We start from the raw sequence: 19232 nt of genomic DNA, 5'->3' as shown, positions 1-19232 counted from the left end.
GAATGCACAGCAACTTCCAAGAACTGGAGCATGTTCATAAGGAAGTGTACTTTGAGAGCAACACAGATTGCAGAACAAGAGGAAATTAGTTGTAGTTTGGACAGGTGATAACAATATCCACAGCAGTTCCGGTAAAAAATTGCCTTGAGGGTGTACTGGTTAGGTGGGATGAGGCTAGGAGTACAGGTCATGCCACAAAATCAACTTGTCACCCAAGCAGGTAGAACAACGAACATTGTTTGGGAGTCTAGTGGTCTAGTGGCATGAGGGAATCTGACACCTCCTGAGATTTATTCAGCCTCTTTTTAACACATTTTGTCTTTTGGCGATTGGGAATGTAGATAGGGTTTTCCCAACATGAGTGTAGTACCCGAAGAAGAGTGGGCAGCCCTGGGGCCCACAATTGATGGCTCCTTCAGTCATTGGCTAGTGTCTGGAAGCCAAGTTCTGGATTTCCAGTGAGAGAGTTCCTGAAAGGGAGCCCTGTCATCGGTAGACACAAACGAGGATGCTGCTTCTCTGGCCATGTGCAGGGAATGGTTCCCTAGGATGATACCACAATAACTGCAACAAGAGCAGGTGTATTGCCTTCAAGGCCAAATTTATCTGCATGACTACCAGAGGTCAGTGTTGAGAGAGGAAATGCATGAGGTACTGCCGACAACATGGCGACAGTGGTGGCAGAAGTTTATATAACAGACTGCATACAAATGATTGTGTTTTTTTCTGAGCTTCAAAATATGGGAGGCCATCTGTGACCTCTGATCTCTGGATTTTGTGTTCCTTGAGTAGTGGTAACACTTCAGGGTTCAGAGAGGGTGATTGTAACTGCAATAGAGAAGGAGAGAGAGTACTGCACATAGTAAATTTATGTGAAGTGGCCAGCCAGTCTCCACAGATCAGGTCATATGTACACCGCGAAGGCGTGTGCTTGAAGTAATAGAGTTTAAAGCACTTCATCCGGGAGTGGGGGGTGGTGGGAGGAATGTGGCTTCACATCACAGTGGTAAACCACAGTTTCAAATTACGCAGGAAACAGGGCCAGGATGAATGTGTCCTTGTCAACATTGTTGTCTGTCAGCCCATGACATGCAATGTGCACCCCCTCACCTCTCCAAGTGTTGGCATTATATTTTGTCCATCTGCAGTTTTAGATCCTAGTGACAAATTAATCCATGTACAATGTTTAGGTTCTTGAGGGGTGTTATGGTAACACGTACATCACCAAGTTGTTCATGTGAAAATGCCTGGAATGGGTGCATTTTATCAACTTCAGCTGGAACCCCTTTAACAATTTACTAAGGGAAGAGTATTCGCCAAATACATTTTCAAATAGCCTTCACAAATAACGCTGCCTTCACAAAGACACAGGGACACACGACCATCTATTCAGGTATAAACCAGGAACTGAGGGGAGTAACAGCCAGTCAATTGGTTTTGTTTTCCTCCCATAGCATGTCCAAGGAGAAGAGATTTCTAAGTTCATAGCATTCTGCACTGAATAGTGGTCTGTCTGAAAGGATAGCTGGAGCCTCACAGCCACCAACTAAGAACTTTGCTCGTTTGATGATGCCAAATATCCACCATCATGTCAACTACTCCAAACAAGGATTCTCCCTAAAGACACCACCCAGCCAGAGAACAGGCCACCTGGTGTGATCGCCAGTACCCAAAGATATTGCACCCCTAAACAGAAAGAAGAATTTTGAAAATTTAAGATCAAACCCAGATGTGAGGACCAAAAGTTAATCTAAATATGTGGTGTAAAATTAAGGAAACAATGTATCGAGGGGGGGGGGGAGGGGGAGAGAACCAAACAACAACAACAAGCAACAACAACCTATGAGTGAGCTAGGTTGTCAGCAAGAAATCTGTCCCACACGGTACGTCAGACAAGACAGACAGCAGAATTGCAGCACAGCAAAGGAAGAAGTACTGTAATGGCTTGGGACCCCATGCTCTCAAGGCACTCTCGAAAGAGTCGTGAGCCATATGAGGGTTATCTATCTGGTAACGGAGGGTTGTGTGGACAGTAAAAATTAGAGAGAGAAATAAAGGAAGGAATACAATTAAGTAGTTTCAAATGAATGTAGACTGCATTAGTTACACAAAGATGAAAAGGTTTGCACAGCATGGAGAGGCACTTCTAACAAACCTTTGGGGCGACTAGAACGTTCTCTTCCTGTTGACATTCACTGCTCATTTCATTTCAAATATCCTGTACAGTACTGATCAGAAACACAGGATTAATTTTCTTTCATGGAGCATAATTCAAACACTATTCAAATTGAACGACAGCTCGAATAAAAGGCAGAATTTTATAACAGGTTTACATTTTTTTCCCTCATTACTTAAAACGAATGGTAGGTAACTTGTTGATTACTAACTTATTCCAATGACCATGTAAGATGCAGGGCCCAACACGAAGGTGTGTAGACATTTTTGAACAAATTCTAGTTTTTATTATTCCCAAAGTTAACATGGATGAAGTCATTCAAGAAACACAGGGCAAGCAAAAGGAAAGTAATTAGGCCCAACACAACTCAGGTGAGCACTGATCTTGTCCATGCATTGTGTAGATTGAACGGGCGGAGAGGGAGCGGGAGGGGGGAGGGGGGGCTTCTATAAACCTTCAAGTGCTACACACAAAATTGCTAGAATTTCCTGCATCTGGGATCTAGAGAAGCTTCAAGTGACCAAGTTGTCTCATTTCAAATGAGAGCTTGCAGGTAACACCTAAGAAATAACCTCACGATGAAAGATCCGCCTTGGTGCACGGCCAGCACATCTTGGCACAGTGTTACCCGGACGGTGTAACACTGTGCCAAGATGTGCTGGCCGTGCACCAAGGCATGTTTAGCCACAGGGTGATCCTCATTACCAACAAACACTGTCTGCCTGTGTCCATTCATGCGAATGGACAGTTTGTTGCTGGTCATTCCCACATAGAATGCATCACAGTGTAGGCAGGTCAGTTGGTAAATCACGTGGGTGCTTTCACATGTGGCTCTGCCTTTGATCGTGTACACCTTCCGGGTTACAGGACTGGAGTAGGTGGTGGTGGGAGGGTGCATGGGACAGGTTTTACACCGGGGGCAGTTACAAGGATAGGAGCCAGAGGGTAGGGAAGGTGGTTTGGGGATTTCATAGGGATGAACTAACAGGTTACGAAGGTTAGGTGGACGGCGGAAAGACACTCTTGGTGGAGTGGGGAGGATTTAATGAAGGATGGATCTTATTTCAGGGCAGGATTTGAGGAAGTTGTATCCCTGCTGGAGAGCCACATTCAGAGTCTGATCCAGTCCCGGAACGTATCCTGTCACAAGTGGGACACTTTTGGGGTTCTTCTGTGGGAGGTTCTGGGTTTGAGGAGATGAGGAAGTGGCCCTGGTTATTTGCTTCTGTACCAGGTCGGGAGGGTAGTTACGGCATGCGAAAGCTGTTGTCAGGTTGTTGGTGTAATGGTTCAGGGATTCCGGACTGGAGCAGTTTCGTTTGCCATGAAGACCTAGGCTGTAGGGAAGGGACCGTTTGATGTGGAATGGGTGGCAGCTGTCATAATGCAGGTACTGTTGCTTGTTGGTGGGTTTGATGTGGATGGATGTGTGAAGCTGGCCATTGGACAGATGGAGGTCAACGTCAAGGAAAGTGGCGTGGGATTTGGAGTAGGACCACGTGAATCTGATGGAACCAAAGGAGTTGAGGTTGGAGAGGAAATTCTGGAGTTCTTTTTCACTTTGAGTCCAGATCATGAAGATGTCATCAATAAATATGTACCAAACTTTGGGTTGGTAGGCCTGGGTAACCAGGAAGGCTTCCTCTAGGCCACCCATGAATAGGTTGGCGTACGAGGGGGCCATTCTGGTACCCATGGCTGTTCCCTTTAATTGTTGGTATGTCTGGCCTTCAAAAGTGAAGAAGTTGTGGGTCAGGATGAAGCTGGCTAAGGTAATGAGGAAAGAGGTTTTAGGTAGGGTGGCATGTGATCGGCGTGAAAGGAAGTGCTCCGTCGCAGCGAGGCCCTGGACGTGCGGAATATTTGTGTATAAGGAAGTGGCATCAATGGTTACAAGGATGGTTTCCGGGGGTAACAGATTAGGTAAGGATTCCAGGCATTCGAGAAAGTGGTTGGTGTCTTTGATGAAGGATGGGAGACTGCATGTAATGGGTTGAAGGTGTTGATCTACGTAGGCAGAGATACGCTCTGTGGGGGCTTGGTAACCAGCTACAATGGGGCGGCCGGGATGGTTGGGTTTATGAATTTTGGGAAGAAGGTAGAAGGTAGGGATGCGGGGTGTCGGTGGGGTCAGGAGGTTGATGGAGTCAGGTGAAAGGTTTTGTAGGGGGCCTAAGGTTCTGAGGATTCCTTGAAGCTCCGCCTGGACATCAGGAATGGGATTACCTTGGTAAACTTTGTATGTGGTGTTGTCTGAAAGCTGACGCAGTCCCTCAGCCACATACTCCCGACGATCAAGTACCACAGTCGTGGAACCCTTGTCCACCGGAAGAATGACGATGGATCGGTCAGCCTTCAGATCACGGATAGCCTGGGCTTCAGCAGTGGTGATGTTGGGAGTAGGATTAAGGTTTTTGAAGGATTGAGAGGCAAGGCAGGGTTCAATTTAGATAGTGTCTTGGGGAGTTGGATCATTAGGAGTAGGATTAGGATTATTTTTCTTCGTGGGAAAGTGGTATTTCCAGCAGAGAATACAAGTGTAGGACAGTAAATCTTTGACGAGGGCTGTTTGGTTGAATCTGGGAGTAGGGCTGAAGGCGAGGCCTTTGGATAGGACAGAGGTTTCGCATTGGGAGAGAGGTTTGGAGGAAAGGTTAATTATAGAATTAGGGTGTTGTGGTTCCAGATTGTGTTGATTAGAATTTTGAGGTTTTGGGGGGAGTGGAGCTGAAAGTGGGAGATTGAGAAGATCGGAGAGACTGGGTGTGTGTGCAATGAAAGGTTGAGGTTTGCTGGAAAGGTTGTGGAGGGTGAGCGAGTTGCCTTTCCAGAGGTGGGACACCAGGAGATTGCATAGTTTTTTGAGGTGGAGGGTGGCATACTGTTCTATTTGCGGTTGGCCTGTAGGAGGATGCTCTGAACAGCTGGCGTTGATGTGGGAGAGGAAAGATTGAGGACTTATATTAAGGATAGGAGTTGACGGGAGTGTTCATTGGCTGAGTTGATGTGTAGATGAAGGATTAGGTGGGTGAGGGCTATGGATTGTTCAGTTTGGAACTGGTATAGGGACTGATGGAAAGAAAGGTTACAGCCAGAGATGGGAACTTTAAGTGTGAGGCCTTTGGGGGTAATGCCAAATGTCAGACAAGCCTGAGTAAATAAAATATGGGAGCGTAATCTGGCTAGGGCGAAGGCATGTTTGCGGAGGGAATGTAAATAAAACTTAATGGGGTCATGGGGATGTTGTGAGGGTGACATGGTATCAGAAGGTGGATTTTTGTAAGCACATGTTAGGCAGACCTCTTCAAAGCCTTGCATCAGTGACACAAAGACGAGTCCACAAGACCAGGCGGACTGTGACAACCAACAAGAAGAAGGATATGCTTGATCTTCTAAAATTTATTCCTCCTGTATATTGCGCATTCAAGAACTTGCCTATGAAGGGAACCTGTATTCACACAATGTATTTGAAGTTACAGTAGATGACTGATAAAAGGGTTCCCTTTCATTTTTGTTAAACAAGTCATTTGCTGCACAATTCCTGTATGATATTCTGTTTTGTTAATATATTTACAGACTTTAGTGCATATTATCACATATTCATCAATACAAATAAATTATTAACATTAATAATTGTTTATACACTTCTTAATTAACGCTCCTCTTACTCAAAACTATCGTCGGTGGAGTTACACCACTTGTGCATTTTCCATGTTGTCTGCTTTTGTATATGAGGGATTCCGAGCACATTTGGTAACTAAGTAAGGCTAGGTGGACTGTGAGGAAATGTCAGCGTTGGTCACGTAATTATGATTTGTGTCAATTCAGCTAATGACCACACCGACTCTCTTCAAGGTCTGTTTAAATAATACTACATTATGTGTATACGCAACTGGCCATGCTATTCCAAGCTCAATATGGCGAGGGAGAAGGAGTGCTAGCCAAGATCTCGCAATACGCACTTCAAAATAAATAAAATCAGTGAACATATCACAAAAAAGCAACAGTGTCTTTATTGTCAAATGATGGAAGGAAGTCTGTCTTGAATTCTGTATATTTATCTGCATTGTCTTAGTAAGGCACAATTCTCTTGGAAAGGGAGTATCAGAAGCTAAAGAAGAGGGGGGGGGGGAGAAGAAAAAGAAGAAGAAAACGAGACAGCAAATAAAATCACACACCAACCAGAGCTGAAGCTGATTTTCAATATCACAGGAGAGTAAGAATGGGGTAGAGAAGTAATTATTGTTTGTGGCATTTTGGCAGTCCATAAATACATACTGCCACTGGAATCTTTGGGAGACAGTACATCATGTTTGCTTAACAACAACTGCAATAAGATCTACATTGATCCATTCTTACAAGGGAACCTCCCCATCGCACCCCCCTCAGATTTAGTTATAAGTTGGCACAGTGGATAGACCTTGAAAAACTGAAAACAGATCAATTGAGAAAACAGGAAGAAGTTGTGTGGAACTGTGAAAAAATAAGCAAAATATACAAACTGAGTAGTTCATGGGAAGATATGCAATGTCAAGGAGACATAGAACGCAGGAGCGCTGTGGTCTCGTGGTAATGTGAGCAGCTGCGGAACGAAAGGTCCTAGGTTCAAGTCTACCGTCGAGTGAAAACTTGAATTTTTTATTTTCAGTTTATGTGACAAACTCTTATGTTTTCATCACTTTTTTGGGAGTGATTATCGCATCCACAAGAAAACCTAAATCGGGCAAGGTAGAAGAATCTTTTTACCCATTCGCCAAGTGTACAAGTTAGGTGGGTCGACAACATATTCCTGTCGTGTGACGCACATGCCGTCACCAGTGTCGTATAGAATATATCAGATGTGTTTTCCTGTGGAGGAATCGGTTGGCCTATGACCTTGCCATCAAATGTTTTCGGTTCCCATTGGAGAGGCACGTCCTTTCATCTACTAATCGCACGGTTTTGCGATGCGGTCGCAAAACACAGACACTAAACTTATTACAGTGAACAAAGACGTCAATGAACGAACGGACAGATAATAACTATGCAAAAATAAAGAAAATAAAATTTTCACTCGAGGGAAGACTTGAACCAAGGACCTCTCGTTCAGCAGCTGCTCACGCTACCACGGGACCATGACGCTCCTGAGCTCATTTTGTCCATGATGTTGCCTATGCGACCCGTGGACTACTCAGTTTGTATATTTTGCTTATTATTTCACAGTTCCACACAACTTCTTCCTGTTTTCTCAATTGATCTGTGTTCAGTTTATCAAGGCCTATCCACTGTGCCAACTTATAACTAAATCTGAGGGGGGTGCGATGGGGAGGTTCCCTTGTTAGTAGGAACACGATAGTGGCTGCACTGTCTATGAAGATAGTAGCTTTACTTTTGTTTGTAGACAGCTTTTGTTTTGCCATGAGGGATAGTGATGATTTTTAGACTGGTATATCATATCATAAGCTTCCAGTACTCTGTGTATTATTTTGATTAGTGGTTTCACGAAGTGGAACTTCATCAAATTTATGCTCAAACACATTAGAAAGCAAATTTAGGTAAGGCACTCAGAATCAATGCCGGCATCATTTTCTTTCTTCTTGGTAACCGTGTCACATATGTTCTTTTACATTTATTTGCACCTATCATACAGTTAAGACTGGGTAAAAATAAATAAAGAAATTCACTGAAATGTGACTAACAGTGAAAGCAGCTTAAGTTGGATATTTCTATTCTTTATTGTGAGTGACAAACGAGGCATTGTACCCATCAGCAGCAGAAACAAAATAATCAAACAGCATTACCGAATTATTTGAATATACTCCTTCAATTACTGATGTTGGATACAATGGCTGACTAGTTCAGAAAAATATTTATTTACATATCCTTTGCAGTTAACTACAGCACAATGAATTTTTTTAACAGTTCACACCCATTTCAAAACTGTGAAGTTTATCGTGTCAGTCACAGAGAGCATAAAATATTCTTTATTTCTTTGCACTAAATGGTGATTCCAGTTCTAAATTTTTCACATATATCTTGAAATACATATATATCACAAATACTAGAGCATAGAATACACACATTATACATACTTTTTCTGTCAGCCATTAATTACATTATTCCTCTCTCTCTCTCTCTCTCTCTCTCTCTCTCTCTCTCTCTCTCTTTTTTTTTCAAAATGTATTCTACAAATTAATTAATTTGTAAGCTGACTGGGGCCTAATCTAGTTTCACTCTCCCAGGCCTCTGAGGAGTGCTAAGTTCGCCACTGCAAATAGTATATATAATGAGAGAGAAAAGGACAACTACATTATTATGGCATTGCCTTTAGTGTCTGGTGATAGTGATGGGAAGTCTTTCAAAATATGCTAGCTGAAGTAACAGTGTCAACAACATTGGAAGTATCTGCACGGTGCACATTAGCAGATTTGCGTTACCATTAGTCGATAACTGTACCCATTTACAGTACAAAAAGACTCAATCTGAAAGGCAGAATAGTCGAATGCCAGACTTTATCTGTCTTGGAAATCAATAGTGTAAAACCTCTATAATCCACGACATTTTTATGACAGTTGTAGGATAATGTTACACAAATTATGACGATTTGATAAGAAAAGAAGACAGAATTGATTGAATTCACCAGTTGAGATCTAAGATCATGAAGTAAAATAAATCAACTTTATCGAAGTTTTCAATACTCACAATAAAACCTTTCCCTGTAGGTGTGTTCGTAACTGGTACACACGGCAATGGAAGATTATCTTTACACGTCAGATGGCAAACTCCTCTGCAGTCACGACACTTGAGTGCTATTTTACCAAATTTGATTCTGAAATGAACATAAATTACTTGTAACTGATGGTATGCAAACTGACTTACAGTGAAACACTTATTTTACATTCTCTTGAGGTCCAGACTTAAAAACCGTAGAAGTGAGGGAAATGCAGAAACGTTAAAACCCCACAAAATACAAGCATAAACATATGTAATCGGCATCTATGATAGAAAATAGTAATCCTCCCCAATACAATGTATAAAATCTGAAGGAAATTAAACATACAATACACTGTTTATACAATAATTTGTGATAATGAATTTCATCAGTTCTCAAAAAAATCACAGCTGTTTAACAGCAGGTAGAAACCCGTCAAAAAATTGAAATTGGTATCTGGGTGCAAGGCAATCGAGCTGGTCTCCAACATGCTACGACCACAAATTATACATCAGATCACGCGTTTTTGAGACCTATTTCCTTTGTGTTCACCCAGAGAAAGTCAAAAATTGATGAACATGGTGAATTAAACCGAAAACTGTGAAGGCAGTGATAGGCATCGGAATCAAACGTTTGGTGGCTTGTGTTTTCTTTCAGTAGTGAATGGCAGTTTAATTGGGTCAAATAGACTTCAAGCTGCGTACACACTAAGCTTGAAACATGTTTCCAGCTACTTGATGTGGACACCATTGGAAACATCTTTTGAAACACAGAAACGTGTATCTGTAGCTGTGTCGGTACAGATCAAAGGAAACCATGTTTCAGGCCAGCTACTGCATGAGGCAAGTATGTGTTTATATGGTGCAACGTGTCTTCCGTGGTATAGAGTTGTTAGGTGTTTCATTTTCTCATGCTGTATTAAGTTTTTCCATGGGGGTGGAGGGGTGAAATGCAGTGGACAAGGCAGCAGACTGTAGTGTTCTTATACTTGTACCAGGCTGACAGCTGTTTGGGGAATATATGAAGCAAGCAGTACAAGAACAGCAATAAAACAAGATACTCTGCAGAAACTGTTATAACATTTGGTAGAATACTGAGAAAGCTTGCGTAGGAAAGAAAATAGCGTCATTTGTCAAAGCTTACTTCAAAATGTGAAATAAATACTCAAGGCTCTGGAATGAATCTCCTGTTGGCATATAACTAAGACAACAGCATGTCTGGTTGTAATTGCATTCCTGATTTTTTTTTTAAGGAATGATGATATATGTCAGAAATTCAAAATCGTTAGATGATATCTAACTGAAATTACGCGAACTAGAGCTGTCTTCCATATACAGTTCCCACACATAGCTAGTTTCCCACCAGTTCTGTAGTACGTTTTTGCTCACCAAAAAAGACGACTGTATGCAAAACAACAAACTGATTCCTTACAACAACTAATCCTACTTTCTTAACCATTAACAACTACTATACAAACTTTCCATCAAAATACTATCATAGTTTTAAAACCAACTACAAAATTATTGTGATAAATGCAACCTTATTCTGTAAATCTACAAAACACAGAGATGCTTATGGCCAACGGGTTACGATAAATAAATAAAAACAGAATGAATGACAATGATGTCTTTCTGTTTTGTTTGCATAAACCTTCAAGCATTAATAATGCAGCAGCACATATTACAGTTTCCTCATTTATATATATATACCATTGCAGACAATATGAAAACAATACAACACACAGCGTTGCAGACGATGCACATACACTGAAAGGTGTTTACTGCAAGTATGGACAGAAACAGAGCAAGAAACGAAGTCTGAAACTGATGCAGTATATTGCAGGAAATGTTTCCAACTGAAACATGTTTCCAGTGGCAGTGTGGACACAGCTTCACACTGCTTTTTGCAGTTATGACGTCACTAGTGGGCTTTCGACTATCAGCTTTGGCAAGCACTTGTGAACTGTGTGCATTTCAATTGTTCATTTCCTTCCTAGTGTGTGACATGTATGTGCACAGTACACCATCTGAAAGCAACGGTGCATTTAAAGTCTATCAAAGATACCTTACATAGAGGGTTTAAGTTCACAACTTACTGCATGCCAATATTTTTTTCAACGTATTGTTGTTAACGTGTTCATTATAGTCTTAGTACAATATGTTCTGCAATATTTAATGATGTTAAACATTTATTTATGGTTTGAGAATGAAGGATGAAATATATATTTGCCTGTTTATTTCCAAATGTGTGGTGATCCCAAGCGTGGTTAGACAGAAAACTACGAGGACAGCTTACGTTCCTGCAAGTTAAACAAGCAGCAATAAAATTCATATTGTTCCTTGTCACAAATACTTGGTTGTTTATTTCCGTATATGTGGTGATTTCTAAGTGTGTGGTTATGAAGGAATGTAATAGAACAGCTTAAATTGCTGCAAGTGAAACGACGAGCACATCTTCCTTGTCACAAATTTTTCACGTGTTGTGCAACCACGGACATATTCCTCTAAAGAGCTCTTGCTACAACTGAGATTCTCCTGTCACTATCACACCCATAAACATCAACCTAATGCTATAGCGACCAATAACTCAATAGCCTCGTTCTGATTGCTTCCATATTGCCACCACACTATGATTAAGTCGGTTCCTGAAAAACATAGTGTGAAATGTACTTGACCCATCATCACTGCACGGTGAAGCCAAAATTGTAAGTTGTGTCGGCAATGCTGATAATGAGTTATGTCAGCATTTCCTCTCTCACGTCTCCCCTTTCTGCAACAGCCTGAAATTTCCATTAACTGCGTTCATCCAAGGTGCAAACTCCTGTCTTTTGGGCCACTTCTAACTCATTTAGTCACATCAGATGTCAGTAGGAAGAAAACGGGACAGAGTCAAGTGAGACTTCAAGTAAGAATGTAGAATCGAGTAAATTTTACTTAAAAAAAAAAAAAAAAAAAAAAAAAAAAAAAAAAAGGAGGAGGAGGATTGATTTTATGAGTTTTTCACAGGGGCTATGAATTTATCGTGTAGGATCGTGAAATACGTAAAATTGGAGAACGTAAAATCGAAGTGCCACTGTAGTTTCTTTTTATATCTATTTACTTCTTTCACTTATCACTTATTTTTCAGGAACAGAAAACAGCAGAAACATCAGAACATTAGTCTGACACATAAATTAACAAAGATGTCTCAGTTTTAGTCATCAGTTTAAAAAATAGTTACGTAATTAATTTTTGTTTACAGCAGTACATCTGCTGTCCTGGACAAATTAAAAACCCTGTGCCACAGTATAGTAGCACATGCTAGAAGAGCCAGACCTAAATGTTTCAGCCCGTTTCCAATTTATCGATGGAAGACAGAAAACATAGGTGTTGAAAGGAAGGAAAAAATGGATGGAAACTACGTACTAGGCAAGAGATGGAGTGCATGGAACTAACGGCGAATGTCATATGGTATCACAGGTTAGTTGTAGGACTGTTGATATTTTTAAAAATATAGGGAATCCGATACAATATTTAAATAAATATTATTGGCACTTGTTATACTGACAAAGTATCGACATGGCAAAGAAAAAAATATCAATGTATCATTCAATAAATATATCATTATTGAACCACATTGGGTCTTTTCCATTCTTTATCCACTTACTAGGCACGCAACTCTCCAGATCATGATTTACAATCTGCTTACACTTTGCCCATAATTCCTCTACATCCATCTTAATGGAACTAAGTGATGCCACTTCACTAAGTGAGATTTTAGTAACTGTTTACTTGCTCTATCTACCAGAAACACTCTCCTAGGATTCTTGACTGATTTATTAACTTTCAGAATCGTAGCTGCTATAATGACATCTTTATCACTAATTCCTGTTTCTATACTGACACTGTCTATAATGTCCAGCCTATTTCTAGCTAAAAGTTCCAAGTAATTTCCATTGCATCCGGGCTGCCGTGTTAGCTGCTCAATACAATTTCCAGAAAATGTGTTCAAAAGTATTTTGCATGACTGACTGTGCTCTGACAATGCATCCATAGACATCCCATCATACTTGGCAAGTTGATGTCGCCTCCAGCTAGTATTGCATGATCTGGGTATTTATACACTATTGAACGTAGACTTTCTTTGAATGACTCTAGAACTGTAACAGTGGAGTCAGGTGGCCAGTAAAAACTTCCAACAATTAACTTAGTTTCACCGACAACTGTTGTATGTGGCCAGAAGACTTCATGGTCACACTCAACTTAGAGTTCAATAGAGAGAATATTTTTGTCAACTGCAATGAACACTCTCCTTCCTATGGCCTCTAATCTGTCTTTGCGATATATGTTCCACAACTCACAAAATCTCTCAGAGCTTTCCACTTCAGGTTTCAGCCAACTCACAGCACAAAAATAATTCGAGCACAAAATTTCCCGGCGGGGCAGCAAATTCAGGAACTTTATTATGAGTTCTTCCACAGTTTACTGATAAAAATCTGACAGTCTAAGCGTCTTTATCGTGAACGCTGTTTGACTTCCCTAGCTGTGGATCAACTGGTGATTGTTCATCAGAACACCTCAGTCTTAAAGCCTAGTCTAAAAAAATCCTCGTGTGCACTCCTCAAGTACTCTGCTTCATTTGTTTTGAGCACGCCTGACCTATCGAGGGGAGTCCTACTAATCCCCACACAATAACTTAAGCTTAGAAATCTGCAGCCAAGACTGTCACAAAGTTGAAGCCTTTGGTTGAGACCCTCTACTCGGCTCCAAACAGAAGAACCCAAATCCACCATGGGAACGATGCTGCAAATTTGTAACTCTGTTTGCACTGTGTGTGCGAGGCCAGCAGTCTTCACCACCTCCGCCAGCCACCAGTACAAACTGAAGATTGCCTCAGAACCCATGTGACAGGTGTCGCCGGGAGCCATAACTTGCAGACAACTGCACCTGCACTCTCGAACGAAAACCCCCCCCAGCAGACATACCAAGTGCACACTGGCTTTCTTTCCAGCTCTGAATGCTATCTGCCTACTCTCCCACAGTGTGCCTGCTCTGACGACCCTGCTGAAGGAGCGGCCACCTGTCCGCTTACAGTGTGAATGGGCGAGGCCAGGCGGGCAGTCTCTACATTGGCCCTCCACCTCCAGTGATGCTAACGCATTACCACCCACCACTTACCACTTTGTGAGGGCAGATACACTGCATCAGGTGCAGTAGGAGGTGCCTCAGTGGAAGAGTCCGTGGACAACATAAGCAACACACGAAGTACCCCATGTGATGCACCACTTTCTCCGCCACCACTACACCCTGAGGCAACAGCCTGAAGGTGACTGACTATAGTCAACAGCACGTTCAGCTGTTCACGAACTGCAGCCAGATCCTGGGTCCGCACACGCCATGCACACAATGGACACTGATTCATTAAAGAGCTACGGAACTGGCTGTTCAGTGAGCAACTAATGCGCTAAAGACTGAATGAACTTACATTTACAAAACTGATTAACTATACTACGTGGAAAACACAGAAAGAGATAAACATTTAACTTGCCACTCTGTAAACGTGCATCAGCTGAGAGCTGAACCAATACTAGACAACAAAATACAGTATATCCCCGTTTTTACATTCCTGGAATTAACGTTTTCCCGCCATTTACGACATTTTTTTATCAGTCCCATCAAATTTCCTATGCCCACAATGTTAATCTGCACCTGATTTTGCGTCAACATATTTTTAATTTTCCCGCAATTTACGCATTATGAAAAAATGATCGTGTAAAACATATGATGCTGGGATAATGTTGGCCGCCCAGTAGTGTTTACAAATATTAAGTGGTGCAGTTTCTTGACACCAGGGCACTCTATTCAATGGTTTTGAATGGGTAACCGAGTAAGAGTTTTAACAATTCATGCTTTATCTCTCGCCGCTGTCTATCTCTACATGGCATGGTAACTGATGGGAGTGACTAGGTTCGTCCGAATGAAGATGTCGTGACCAATCATAACTATTTCCAAACTGTCTCTACTGCCCAAATGCAGCTTCGTGATAGTTGTGATCATCTTGACACCTTTGTCAAATCATATTTAGTGGGTTTCGTCGTATAGCCATGTGGAGCGCTAGTTGACACTGTCATTCACTTTAGGTTGCTCAAATGTTTTTAGTGCAAACACAGCACCGGTTATGTATTGTATTTATGCTGAGCAAAACTTGTTTCGAGAATTTATTCTCATTGTCAAGTGCAGTATTTACGTATGTATTTCTTGTGATGTTACACAAAACAGAGAGAGAGAGAGAGAGAGAGAGAGAGAGAGAGAGAGAGAGAGAGTGTGTGTGTGTGTGTGTGTGTGTGTGTGTGTGTGTGTGTGTGTGTGTGTGTGTGTGGTTTTCTACATAACTGATGATGTGCAGTACCTGATAACCCCAAAAAGACAAGTACAGTGCAAGATACACAGAATAACACATATTCAAACGCCATACAAAATACTTATTTACATATTTGCACATGACAACGAGAAAAATTTAGTGAAACACATCGTGCTAAGCATGAAAAAATACGTAACTAGTGCAGTATTTCATTATTTAAATAATGAATGACAGCTGCAGGCTTTTCAAAAACATCGATTATGACATTTGAAATAAAGTCAAACGTTTCCACTTCCCAGACAGTTATAAATTCCAGTTACATCAGCGGTTTTTGTTGTTGTGGTCTTCAGTCCTGAGATGGGTTTGAAGCAGCTCTCCATGCTACTCTATCCTGTGCAAGCTTCTTCACCTCCCAGTACCTACGGCAACCTACAACCTTCTGAATCTGCTTAGTGTATTCATCTCTTTGTCTCCCTCTACGATTTTTACCCTCCACGCTGCCCTCCAATGCTAAATTTGTGATCCCTTGATGCCTCAAAACATGTCCTACCAACCGATCCCTTCTTCTAGTCAAGTTGTGCCACAAACTTCTCTTCTCCCCAATCCTATTCAATACCTCCTCATTAGTTACGTGATCTACCCACCTTATCTTCAGCATTCTTCTGTAGCACCACATTTCGAAAGCTTCTATTCTCTTCTTGTCCATACTAGTTATCGTCCATGTTTCACTTCCATACATGGCTACACTCCATACAAATACTTTCATAAACGACTTCCTGACACTTAAATCTATACTGGATGTTAACAAATTTCTCTGCTTCAGAAACGATTTCCTTGCCATTGCCAGTCTACATTTTATATCCTCTCTACTTCGACCATCATCAGTTATTTTACTCCCTAAATAGCAAAACTCCTTTACTACTTTAAGTATCTCATTTCCTAATCTAATTCCCTCAGCATCACCCTATTTAATTTGACTACATTCCATTATCCTCTTTTTGCTTTTGTTGATGTTCATCTTATATCCTCCATATCCTCCTTTCAAGACACTGTCCATTCCGTTCAGCTGCTCTTCCAAGTCCTTTGCTGTCTCTGACAGAATTACAATGTCATCGGCGAACCTCAAAGTTTTTACTTCTTCTCCATGAATTTTAATACCTACTCCGAATTTTTCTTTTGTTTCCTTCACTGCTTGCTCAATATACAGAGTGAATAACATCAGGGAGAGGCTACAACCCTGTCTCACTCCTTTCCCAACCACTGCTTCCCTTTCATGCCCATCGACTCTTATAACTGCCATCTGGTTTCTGTACAAATTGTAAATAGCCTTTCGCTCCCTGTATTTTACCCCTGCCACCTTCAGAATTAGTATTCCTTTTTGCCTGCTTCATTTACTGCATTTTTATATTTTCTCCTTTCATCAATTAAATTCAATATTTCTTCTGTTACCCAAGGATTTCTATTAGCCCTCGTCGATCGTCTGCTGCCTTCACTACTTCATCCCTCAGAGCTACCCATTCTTCTTCTACTGTATTTCTTTCCCCCATTCCTGTCAATTGTTCCCTTATGCTCTCCCTGAAACTCTCTACAACCTCTGGTTCTTTCAGTTTATCCAGGTCCCATCTCCTTAAATTCCCACCTTTTTGCAGTTTCTTCAGTTTCAATCTGCAGTTCATAACCAATAGATTGTGGTCAGAATCCACATCTGCCCCTGGAAATGTCTTACAATTTAAAACCTGGTTCCTAAATCTCTGTCTTACCATTATATAATCTATCTGAAACCTTCAGTGTTTCCAGGCCTCTTCCATGTATACAACCTTCTTTTATGATTCTTGAACCAAGTGTTAGCTATGATTAAGTTATGCTCTGTGCAAAATTCTACAAGGCGGCTTCCTCTTTCATTTCTTCCCCCCAATCCATATTCACCTACTATGTTTCCTTCACTCCCTTTTCCTACTGACAAATTCCAGTCACCCATGACTATTAAATTTTCGTCTCCCTTCACTACCTGAATAATTTCTTTTATCTCGTCATACATTTCATCTATTTCTTCATCATCTGCGGAGCTAGTTGGCATATAAACTTGTACTACTGTAGTAGGCATGGGCTTTGTGTCTATCTTGGCCACAATAATGCGTTCACTATGCTGTTTGTAGTAGCTAACCCGCACTCCTATTATTTTATTCATTATTAAACCTACTCCTGCATTACCCCTATTTGATGTTGTATTTATGACCCTGTAATCACCTGACAAAAAGTCTTGTTCCTCCTGCCACCGAACTTCACTAATTCCCACTATATCTAACTTTAACCTATCCATTTCCCTTTTTAAATTTTCTAACCTACCTGCCCGATTAAGGGATCTGAGATTCCACGCTCCGATCCGTAGAATGCCAGTTTTCTTCCACCTGTTAAGGACGTCCTCTTGAGTAGTCCCCGCCCAGAGATCCGAATGGGGGACTATTTTACCTTCGGAATATTTTACCCAAGAGGACACCATCATCATTTAATCATACAGTAAAGCTGCATGTCCTCGGGAAAAATTACGGCTGTAGTTTCCCCTTGCTTTCAGCCGTTCGCAGTACCAGCACAGCAAGGCCGTTTTGGTCACAAGGCCAGATCAGTCAATCATCCAGACTGTTACCCCTGCAACTACTAAAAAGGCTGCTGCCCCTCTTCAGGAACCACATGTTTGTCTGGCCTCTCAACAGATACCCCTCCGTTGTTCCGTTGTGGTTGCACCTACGGTACGGCCATCTGTATCCTTGAGGCACGGAAGCCTCCCCACCAACGGCAAGGTCCATGGTTCATGGACTAATAAGCAATAGTTTGTTAGTTTGGATTTGAAAAGCATAAAATACAGCTATTGAAACTATTACCGAGAAATAGTTCATCCGCATACAGTTTACTATGCAACAGTATTTATACCCAATTTCCCATTCTGAGAGGAATTAACACCTTTACTTGAATTTATCACAAATGCGAATTTTTCAGTGTTCCTAATCATATGGAAATTACCTTGCAATGTTTTCTCTATGTTTTTAATGTCGTAAAAAAGAGGTGTTCTCTATCTGAAGGGAAAAAACCCTCCTAAAATATATGAGTATTTAAAATACTTCTTGCAGGTGTTCAAAATAAGTGCCTTAACTGTTGGAAACTATTGGTAACAACAGCAATGGGTCTTTAAGTGTTACAAATACATAGATAACTCTGCTGTCTTTTCCTCTGAGTGGTGTCAGGTGAACATTTATGATTTCTGTTTAAATGTATTTACAATAGCAATCTTTCAAAATACTGGGTGTTCTGTTTATCTGATGACCTCTATGTGGCGCAGAAGATGCCGGGCAGCGAGCATCCTGTTGTCCAGCAATCAGATGCCTTGTCACCTGTCTACTGCTGTGGTATAAGATGACTACATTTAAAATGTGAGCAAATAAATTTTGTACTCATCCATGTCATGCAAGGAGATGCTGGAACTGCCTGCCATTATTTTCCACCATCTCTGACATCTACTGAAGAAATTATTAATCGCACGAAGTATTTCTCTCTGCGATACTGCGTGGATATTATCCTCAAGTTCCTCTATTGTGTGAGGATTTGTTGTGTACACTTTGTCCTTTAGTGTACCCCACAAATAAAAATCTCACTGAGTTAAATCAGGACTTCTAGCGGGCCAGATATTGTTACTAATCACTCTTTCATTGAACACACCATAAATTCCACGCAAAAAAATATTGGCTCTAGGAGCCCTTGCCGAATCCTGTTGAAATATTGTTAAACTTCGTTCTCTTTCACTCAGTCCATTAAAAAATGGCCGCAAAATGTTTTGCACAATCTTTCACCTGTGTCATTAAAAAAAAAATGGGCCTATTATTCTGTCATCACTAACTGCACACCACAACCCTATTTTCTTATCACAAAGGGGTTCCTCATGAAGCACAACAGGTCTATCTGTGCTCCAATGTCGACTGTTTTGGGAATTAATGTAACTGTGTAAATGGAACAAAGCCTCGTCTGAAAACAGAA

General features: G+C 41.2%; 1 protein-coding gene across 1 annotated transcript in view; it reads right to left on the bottom strand.

Moving 5' to 3' along the window:
• Window positions 1–19232, bottom strand: part of LOC126253232 (rac GTPase-activating protein 1-like) — a 163668-nt gene that overhangs the window by 51494 nt on the left and 92942 nt on the right. The window contains exon 7 of the mRNA XM_049954422.1: window positions 8858–8984. Coding sequence (XP_049810379.1) covers window positions 8858–8984 — 127 coding nt within the window. The remainder of the gene's footprint in view (window positions 1–8857; window positions 8985–19232) is intronic.

Source organism: Schistocerca nitens, chromosome 4 (assembly GCF_023898315.1).
Source record: "Schistocerca nitens isolate TAMUIC-IGC-003100 chromosome 4, iqSchNite1.1, whole genome shotgun sequence".
Lineage (NCBI taxonomy): Eukaryota > Metazoa > Arthropoda > Insecta > Orthoptera > Acrididae > Schistocerca > Schistocerca nitens.
The sequence above is the reverse complement of the archived record's forward strand: the minus strand, read 5'-3'. Positions and strand labels throughout refer to the sequence as shown.